Genomic DNA, 10,466 nt, shown 5'->3' on the forward strand with positions numbered 1-10,466 from the left:
ATTTTTAAATCATTCGGTTTATGATTAAGTTAATTATTTCATTTCATTAAGTTTAAGAAGCTCCTTAATTAATCTTAGATTTTAGCCGAATTTGCAAATTAAATTCAATTCGGCTATATTGTGAATTCTATGGCTATAATTGCAATTCATTTAGCCATTTTATATTTGCAAATCTAACCCTTTCTATTACAAATTTCTACTACCATTTTGCCCCACCCTTAAACCCATTTGAAACCAAATTTTGGGCCAAAATTCCTCCCAGACCAGCCCAAGTCAGCAGCCCAATACAATTTCCAGCATACACCTACAACAATACCCATCAGCCTTTTCCCTCTACGTCCAGCCCACCATCCCAGCCCAATTCCCCTTTTAAACCGGCCCACCTCCCATTTTCCTTCACAATAGAAACCCAGAACCCTTCCAACGTTGACACAACTCATGGAAACGGAAAGCAGTAGTAGATACACAGCAGGCAGTGCTCTGCGAATTTTTTCTTTCTTCTCTAATGTCCCTTTCGATTCGTACAATCGCAACAGGCACGTGTTTCTTCCCATTCCTCTTCCGGAATGGGTTGAAAATCTTAGAAAAAGGTGTTTTCCTAAATTGGTGAAAGAAATTTGAAGTTTTGAATTTCGAATTTGGCCTTTGAATTCGAGTTTCATCCCTTTCCCCCCAAAATTCGAACCCTAATTCTCAACTATAAATACCTTGTTCTTCTACAAGTTAAGGGGATTTTTTTTTAGCGAAATACAAAGAACGACTTGAGCAAGAGTAGGCAAAACACATACTAAAATATATTAAGAAGGCAGAGAGAATAGTTCAAAAGTTAGTCACAAAATACATACATTCGAAAAGGGGAAAATTAAGCTTTTTGCTTGCTATTCCGTTGGTGATTATGTGGTGAAAATCGCCGTCATTCCCCTGCTCGTTTTTGTCTCATCTCGCTGCACCGGAAAAGGTAACATTTTTATTATTATTTCTCATTTTCTTTTTTCGAATGAGGCGTGTTCTGTTTTGTTTTCTGTCCTAAAGGTCTCTATTTGGAATCAATTTCATTATCAGCTTGTTACATGTTCTTGATATGGTATTGAATATGGTTGAATATTAGCGAAATACTCTAAATGCGGCTAAGTGTTTTTTTTATTTAAGCTCTTGCTTCTCTTATTTGACTCTTCACCTTGCTTGTTTGGTATGGTTTGAGTCCAATTTTTTGCTGTGTGAGATTTAGTTTTCAGTCTTATTATCTTCTCTGGAGTTGGCTGTTAAGATTCGAAATGGTTGGTTTAATGTGAAATTTTCTGTCAGACTTTACAGTAGTTTGATTCACTCTTAATTTTGTGTTCTTAACATGAATACGAGACCTCTTTACATGTTTTAAATGGTGTGGTTCATTCGTCTCTCTTATCAACTATTGGTTGCCATCCCGCTTAGTTCTTTTTTTTTCTTTTTCTTCGTGGTCTGTTTTAGTTACTTAGGTAAGTTCGATCATGTTGATATAGATCTGGCAATTTTGCTCACCTTTTCAATGTCCTAAATTGTTTTAATCTCATATGTTGATGTTTGACGTGCTCAAATATGAATCGTCGTTTGTTGCCTTGATTAGTCTTGGCCATCTTCTTGGTTTCCTCTTTGATCCATGTTGTCTGTTCGAGTTAAACAGCTTAGGCGGTGAATTCATAAGTTGACTCTTTGTATTGTTTTGAGTGCAACTTATAGTGAAATGGTATTCTGTCAAATACGCTGCTCCCTAAAAGCTAAGCAGCCTCTTTCGATATTTCAGAATAGTGTTTTTTTTATATTTTGTATTCATCAATTTTGCTTGACCACTTCCTTCTTTTTTCTTACTTTGTCTTCTTTTTTATTAGTTATTTATTTTTGTTTTCTTGTTGTTATATGTTTGCCCGACTTATTCTTGGTTTATTAAAGTGAATTTTGTTTTCTCTGGAGAGTATTAAATCACTGTTGGCATACCTATCAATTTAAATAATATATGAAGCAATGAATTACTCCTCACTTCCCTGTTTCAGTTTAAACTTGTCACTGTATGAAGTATTTCATGATATCTAGCCTTGTTGGTCTATTTACGTGGTCTCATTTTTAATAGGTAGTATTTGCTAATAGTCGAAAATTTGTTAGATTAATTATCCTACCTATCCGTTCTTGGTTACTATTATTGTTTAACAAATCGTGATTCAAGACCCATCATTTGCAAAACCTTTTGGCTATCCGGAATGAGCGGTAATTAGTCTCTGGTTAATTGTTAATCTGGTTTAAATTCCCAAGTTGTACTTAGTCGTGTTATTCTTTAATAGTGTTAGTCTGATATTGAGTCATTACTTTGTCTAATTATTTTAGCTTGATATGTGTTGTGCTAATTTTTATTTTTTTTTCTCTTTGTCCTTTCTTGCATGGAATTTTAATATATGAGTCATATGGACTCTATTTCATCCTCCTGTATTTCGAGTTGGGGTCCGACCCAACATTTTTGTCCCTCATCGAGTCAGTCAGCCATTAAAATTGACGAACAGGTCCCGAAGTTGAAAGAATACGCGACAGATCGAGAAAGTGAAACAATTGGGCCAAAGGCCCACTCTTAATTCCAAAGAGATGTATTTTGTTATTTTGGGCCTAAGCCCTCGTCATTTTATTTATTAGTATTCTTGTTAGAATTTAGGACAGGTGGGAAAATTGGGCCGGAGGCTCAAAGGAAATAATATATTTTCCTTGTTAGTCTAGGACAGGTGCAAAGAATGGGCAAGAATTGGGCCGAAGGCCCAAAAATTTATGAATGTTCGAAAATCATCTCAAAAAGATTTTAATTTTAGCAAGTATGTTATTAAATTAGTTTAGTTTAAATTATGGGTTTAATTTTGAGTCATTTAAGTTTAATTGAATTTATTATTTTATCTCGTTAAGATTAAGAAGCTCATAAATTAATTATATTAATTCTTCTTATTTAGATTTTTTAGCCGAATTTGCTAATCCAAATTCAATTTGGTTACATTTTAAATTCATTTGGTCATAATTACAATCTAATGACCAATTTATTAATTCAAGATTTGACCATTTTGATCCTACCTTTAAACCCACTTAAATGACCAACTTTGGCCCTTTTTCTTTAATTTTCAGCAGGCTCAATCCTCATTTTCTTATCCCCAGGCCCAATTTCCTTCTAATTTCCAATTCAATGAACTCCAGCCTACCCCTTAGCTCCGACCCGGCCCATTTCCTTTTCCTCTCACAATAGAAACATCAGCAGCCACACACGACATACATATTTTTTTCTCCAAAGCGTGAACGACGACGCTCAACGTTAACAGCAGACTGACGCGCCTCCAACAGCGTCACTTCCGTCAACGATTCCAACGCCAATTCCAGTCGATTTCAAGCGGCAAATACACGAAAAAGCAACGGAGATAGATGGAAAAGCAGCAGTTAGGCGGTACTCTGCTTTCCCTTGGCTTTTTCTTCAGACGTCCCTATCCGCATTAATGTCGTAGCAGGCACGCGTCTGTCCATTTCCTCTTTCGGATTGGGACGAAACTTGATAGAAAAGGGTGTTTATCCTTAAGGATGAAAGGATTTTCGAATTTGAATTTTGGAAATATGCTTTGTTCTTACCTGAAAATCAGCCCCTTTCCCCCCAAAAAATGGGGACCCTAGTTTTTTCTTTTATATACTCCTCTTTATTCACTGTAAAAAGGGGTTGTTTTTTTTTTTGGTAAAAAGTTTTCCTAGAGCAAATTACTAAGAGCAGCCCAAGCAGAAATTAGATATAATATATATAGTAAAACGTTAAGGTAGAAAATATTGGAGTTTTTTTTATCGGAGTACCACATCTCTACTCCGTTTTTCCATCGAATCATTCAGGTTTTGTTCGAGATTCCAAGTCTTGCTCTGGTTTCTTACTGCTGTTTGCATTTGAGTTTCGTGGCGGAAGTTAGTAGTCTCCAACTCGTTGTTGTCCTAGTCGCTACCCAGAGAAAGGTAACGTTTCCTCCGTCCTAATACTCTCCTCGTCTTTTCCTCTATTTCGATTTGACATTTTCAAATGTCGTGCAATTCTCGTTATGTGGCTGTTTGTTGTTAGACATTAGTTGGGTGGCGATATCAATATAATACATGTGTTCTTGGCTGATTTTATGGTTTGATCTTATCGTGAGCTAAAGTTTTTTTTGCCGCCTTGCGGATGTGTTATTGCTCCTATTCCTTTGTTCGAATTTGCCACATCATTTGCCTCTCGTTTGCTGGTCTGCTTATCTATATGTAGTAAAAGCTATGTTTTCTTTCGCTCTCTTTTCGAAAATAAAAATAAAAAATGAAACAGGTCTTGAAAACTAATTGATGTGGAGGCTGTTACTAATTATTTATTTGATACAAACTGCTTGCTTTGGTGTTATTGTCCATTTAGTTCTATGCTCTTTTGTGCTGCGTGTTGCCGCCATATATTTCCTCTAAATATACGATACCTTCTCTACCTTAGCATGTATGTGTTTGTCCTATCTCGCTGTCCTGTTTCCCTTCTTTTTTTTTTGTTAAAACCCGTTCGTTTTAAATTGCGGTTAATATTTCTTTAGGAAGTTTTGAATAGCATGTTGTCATTTTGTCTTCCTGTTGCTTACAATCCTTCTAGTCAACCTCTTCTAGGACACTATGACTTCATTCATATTTTTGAATATATATAAGAAGTGCACGGTGATGATTGGAACATTTAGATTGTTTTGATTTGCTCCAAAATTATTTTATTATGTCATCTCTCAACTTGTCCATTTTTACAAGATTTGTTACTGCCTAGATATTAGTGTTGTGGATATACTCAATGCTACATGGATCTTATCCCATGATTCCCTCTCTTTGTTCTATAATTGGTCTTAGTCAGTAGATTAGGTAGAAATTTGTTTGAAGAGTTGTAATGTGGATTTTAAGCTTAGTTAATGATGGGGTTTGGCTATTATCGCTTATTGCCTGTTGGTTCTCAATTGTATCTTGGTGAGTGATATTTCTCCATGCCTAAATTACTCGGTTCTTGTTGCAATTAGTCTTTAGATGAGAATTATTTTTCCTACTGTTCTGGTGATGTTCTGGATTTTACATAGTATCATACACGTTTTATGTCATTATTTTCTCTTCATTTTTCCATATTGAATCAAAGGATTGGTACTTATGATCTGTATTTGTGTTTGCATGTGAAATCTACTTGAGTTCGCCATGAACTCCCATCATTCCCTTTGCATTTCGAGAGAGCCACAAAGGCTCAAACCTTTTCCTTTCGAGTCGGCCAGCTATAGGAAAGTCGACGAACAGGTCTCGAAGGTGGAAGGATGTGAAAGCGGGGGGGAGAATTGAAAAGATTGGGCCAAAGGCCCACTCTATATTCAAAAATTGTATTTTGTTGTTTTGGGCCTAAGCCCACTTATGTATTGTCTTGCTAGAATTTAGGACAGGTGAAAAATTGGGCCCAAGGCCCAAATGATATCTTATTTTGATGTTAGTTCAGCATAGGTGTGGATGACTCAAATGGACCTTTGGCCTAAAACGAAATAGGCCCAAGTACTGGCCCAGGCGGACAGATCCAGACTTGGGCCCAAATTCTCTTTCCCTATTCATTTAACTGCTATTACGTGCTTATTTGTTAAAAATTAATATTAAGGTTTTGAAACTTCAAATCCCCGAAAGACACCCATTTTGAATTAATCACTTAACTAAGTTATTCGTCTTTGCTTGACTTAAAAGCAAACAAACAAATAAATAATTTTACAAAATATTTCACTTAGATAATATTTCAATATTTCCCCTTTTCCCCTTTAAAAATAGTTCTAACTATAAAATAGTTCAATTTTTTGCAAGTTAAGTTAAGTCGAATAAAATTTAGCCAAATAATTAATTGTCGGATAACCACATTAGTGGATATTCTAGGTGCCTTAAAAACCTTCCTAGAATATTAATAGGAACCCCGAACCCCTTTACAAGTTTTCACTAGATTTCTGTTTTAGTCTTTTGAAAACAACAGTTTTCTTGATTTTTCTTAAAAATTAAGTGGCGACTCTAAACCAGTCTTAAATAATATTTCTTAATAAAACAGATATTATCAAAGAAAACAAATTCATAAAGCTTCAACATTCATGATCATTTTGAAATATGTACATAGTGATATCTGCAAGATTCCTACACAACTGTACTTTAAAATGTAACGATGAGTACAAAAAAATCAAGAGAAGTTATATATACCACAAATACAATTAAAGAAATTAATTGAACCAACTTTTCTATGCTTACCTCCTAGAGATAGCTAAATAAGAAGATGATAAATATTGCTATACTATTGAGTATTACTGAGATACCAAAATCTTGAGAAACTATATATGACGACAATATTCGTAGCATTCCAAATAAAATTATCTTATTCTTTCATTCATGTGAGAAGCACAACATAAAAAGCACAATAATTTATTTTAGAAATAATAACTAAATGACTCATATTTAAACATGAAAGGCTGTATTTTTGTTACATACCAGGTAAGTTTACACATACGATATATTATATTGTTTCATCCAAATAGAGAGAATTAGTTATATTCTAAATGCCCATTTATATAAGATAAATTTAATTTATCAAGTAGAAAATTGATCATTAATTTATGCTAATTAAGATGGAAGGAAATCAAAAGTTTTGCAACAATATTTATTGTAGCTATTACTTAGCATTTAAGATAATTTATGAATATAATTCATTGAACTTTTTCTTATAGTTTTGCGCGTTAGGAGTATCTGAAGAGATTATTTAAATATTGCTATATAATATGAATATGATAATTAAAGTCATAACTCATAACAAATGATATCATATTATTGACATAATAAATAAACATGACCCTTAACTTGACTTCAATTGGTAACTATGATCTTTAACTTTGAGTGTGCACAAGTAGACACTTAAACTTGTATAAAATTGAACAAATAGACACATTTGTATGGCGTCCTACATGACAATTTTGTGTCCTACATGGTGTTCTATGTGTATTATGTCCCATAAGACATGTGTGTCTACTTGTTCAATTTTATTTAAGTTTAAGTGTCTACTTGTGCACACTCAAAGTTAAACGACATAGATGTCAGTTGAAACCAAACTAAAGGGTATATTTATGTATTATGCCTATTTTTTATTTTGTACTTTATGAGTATGAATTTTTGATTGTCACCGATTTATACTTTTGGTTCGATATTATAACTTAGGACTTTGTAGGAAATCGCTAACTACTGACCATATGTTTTCTTTTGTAATATCAATTAGGCATAACACATAAATATGACTCTTAACTTGGCTTTAAATTTTAACTTTGACCTTTAACTTTCAAAGTGCATAAAGAGGCACTTTAACTATCCAACTCTTAAATAAAAAAAACACTCGAATATTGCAGCCTAAACACGTGAAATGCAGACGCTCCAACGTAGATTAATGAGTCACTCAATGGTTGCCAACTAATTAAGAAATTTCCACGTAGATATTAGAATTAAAAATAAATTAATATTCAAATTAATACAAGGGTGAAACTGTTCCATTTTACCCTATTTCTCTCTCAAAATCGCAAACCCCTAGCTGTGGATTTACAACCAAAATCATGAATCAAGGGAAAATCGTTCAAGATTTGTGCTAAAAGTTCATATAGTCTAATGTTTATATGTTCATCTTCCTCAATTTAGTCCAGGTATTTTTAATTTTTCCCTTTTGAAAGTTAATTTTTGATAGAAGGTAGAATCGTTGCTTAAATTTGGATTGTTTGCAGACCAACGACCTGTATTGTTTGTGGACTAAGAAATCTTTAATTATAGCTCTTTTCCCACAATGACAACAAATTAGAAGCCGTTTGCACTAAAAGCAAGCAAAAATCGTGCTAAAGAGAGAAAAAAAAAACTTGATTTGAAAGAAGAGGAAAAAATGGGATTTTGATTAGAAAATATACAGAAATATATAAAAGGGATTCATTAAGGGTATAATTGTCATTTCAACATATATGTTACTGTTGTGGGCCTCGAAATTTACTCCTGGCGCGCACAAATTGAGTGTATATCACGTGGTTTGCTAGGTGGGATTCGAGTGTTTTTTTATTCAAGAGTTGGATAGTTAAAGTGCCTCTTTGTGCACTTTGAAAGTTTAACGTCAAAGTTAAAATTTGAAACCAAGTTAAAGGTCCTATTTATGTGTTATGCTTATCAATTAAATGTCTAGGTAAATATAAATAAAGTATAATACATTAATATGCCTTTTAACTTGACCTCAATTTACATTTATGCCCTCTAACTTTTGAGTTTGCACAAGTAGACACTTAAACTTTTATAAAGTAGAACAAATAAACACATGTGTCCTACATGACATCCTACATAACAATATGGATCCTATGTATATTATGTCACGTATACTCATGTGTCTACTTGTTAAACTGTTTACTGAATGAGACCACGTTAAAAAACATATTTATGTATTATGCCTATAAATAAATATATAAAGTCACAACCGCTCAACACAAATACACAGTTTGGCATATGGGGGAAAGTGGAAACATGACATATCCATCTCCCTCACTAAGAAATTGGAAGTCTTCTTCATGAGGGCCCTTCATCAACTTGCAACTTTCCCATCATGGACCAAACACAAGTCTTCCATTGGTTTGGGACCCTAAGGAGTAATATTGGTAATGAAAAGTTCACAAAGCTTCAATAATTGCATTTACTCAACAATAATTGTGAAGTCTCAGCTGATACACAAATGTACTAAAGGAACTCTCAGCTTAAATATTTCACATTAATCCTTCAAATCATCTTTCTGCAAACATCCAATGCTTGGAAGATCAACTGTCCTCATTCTGCTTGCGGCGATATCCGTAACATAAGAGACCCTTTTCATTTTAAACACCGATCCAAAATATTGTCATTTTTCAGGATTTGAATTAGCTTGTGAAGGTAACCAAACAGTTTTATGGTTATTCTCCAAGAAGTTGCACGTTCAAAGCATCGACTATGATAATCAGAAAATTCACCTGGTAGATCCGACTTTACAAACACAAGATGATCTATGTTCTCTCATACCTTCTAAGCTTACCTTTCACAAATACAGTAGTTTCTTCAACTCATACTATTATACATCAGAGCATAGAAAAACCGCACCCATTTTCATGTTCAAATGTCCATCTGCTGTTAATGATTCGACATTTGTGGAAATTAGTGGCTGCAAATTAAGCAGATACACTTATTTAAAGATTGGAGAGATGAAAGTCTCTGAAGTGAGTGATGGATGCAGAGCAGAATTTATTGGCTTCACCTCATGGCCTAATATTAACAACATTTCCCGTTCTGATATTCATCAAGCAATTCTCTATGGATTTGAGTTTTCTTATTCTTCGTGGGCAGGGGCGGACCCACGTAGTCAGTTTTGGGTGCTCGAGCACCCATTGACTCCGGAAAAAAATTTGTATATATATATAGAAAATATGATAAATATGTTATTAAAGAAAAATAAGCACCCATAGAACACTAGCAGTCGTGGGTGCGCTGGTTAACACTTGGAAAAATAATGCGCGCGAAGCATGAGGGCGAGGGTTCGAATCCCCACAGCGTGACTAACTTTTTCTTTCTTTTTTATTTTAAACTTTTTCTATATTTTAAAACCTTTTTCACTGCCCACTTTTATGGGATTTTTTCTTTTAACAAAAAGAGGAAATCATTCTTCTTCTTCTTCTTGTTTCAAAGAGAAAGCAACCAACCCAACAACAAACTTCAAGCTTTTTTCTTTTCAAAATCAAAATACAAAAGCAAGGTAATAAGATTTAATGTTTGATTAAAGTTAGATAATGAAAAAAAGGGTTAGGGAAATTAGGTTTTGAGATTTTCATTGCTTATGGCTAGTACTCTTTAAGTCTTAATTCTTAAAATATATTCCACATACTTTTTTTTGTTACTTGATAAATAGATTTAGACTTTAGAGTCTCACATATTTAGTGTTTTGTGATTAAAATATATTTTTTGAATACTTTTGAAATAATTTTTTTTTCTTACCAACTTACTTGATTCAAAAATTAAATTTTAGGATGTATACAAATAACAAATTGTGCAATTGAAAATTTTGTGCTCATTGACTCATATATTGCTAATTATTGCTTGTGGTGTTGAAAGATCAAATAGATATATTAATTGTTGTTTGGGTTGTTGATAGAAAGTTATAGATTTCAATAAAAATTAATTGAATTATGTGAATTAATTCTATGATAAAATTGATTTGTTTTCCAGAAATTTATCTTTGTAAATTGAGATGGATAAGTATGTCACAAAGTCAAAAATTGGGCATCCAAGTTCTAGCTCTACTCATCCATCTACCGCTTCAACCATAGCTCCGAAAATTCAAAAGAAAACATTTATTTCAGATGTTGATTTAGAATCTCTTGAAGCTGATCCGGGAATTAGAAAGCCCATTG

General features: G+C 33.5%; 2 protein-coding genes across 4 annotated transcripts in view; both read left to right on the forward strand.

The window, feature by feature from the left end:
- The first annotated feature begins 8,918 nt into the window (after window positions 1–8,918).
- LOC102603956 (probable receptor-like protein kinase At5g39020) overlaps window positions 8,919–10,466 on the forward strand; it is a 7,053-nt gene continuing 5,505 nt past the window's right edge. For both annotated transcript variants that reach the window (XM_006367616.2, XM_015305577.1), the window contains exon 1: window positions 8,919–8,958. The gene's annotated coding sequence lies outside the window, so the exon portion shown is untranslated. The remainder of the gene's footprint in view (window positions 8,959–10,466) is intronic.
- LOC102603620 (glycerophosphodiester phosphodiesterase protein kinase domain-containing GDPDL2-like) overlaps window positions 8,952–10,466 on the forward strand; it is a 7,229-nt gene continuing 5,714 nt past the window's right edge. For both annotated transcript variants that reach the window (XM_015305579.1, XM_015305578.1), the window contains exon 1: window positions 8,952–9,401. In XM_015305579.1, coding sequence (XP_015161065.1) covers window positions 9,171–9,401 — 231 coding nt within the window. In that variant the 5' untranslated portion in view covers window positions 8,952–9,170. The remainder of the gene's footprint in view (window positions 9,402–10,466) is intronic.

Source organism: Solanum tuberosum, unplaced genomic scaffold (genome assembly GCF_000226075.1).
Source record: "Solanum tuberosum cultivar DM 1-3 516 R44 unplaced genomic scaffold, SolTub_3.0 scf00850, whole genome shotgun sequence".
Classification (NCBI taxonomy): Eukaryota; Viridiplantae; Streptophyta; class Magnoliopsida; order Solanales; family Solanaceae; genus Solanum; species Solanum tuberosum.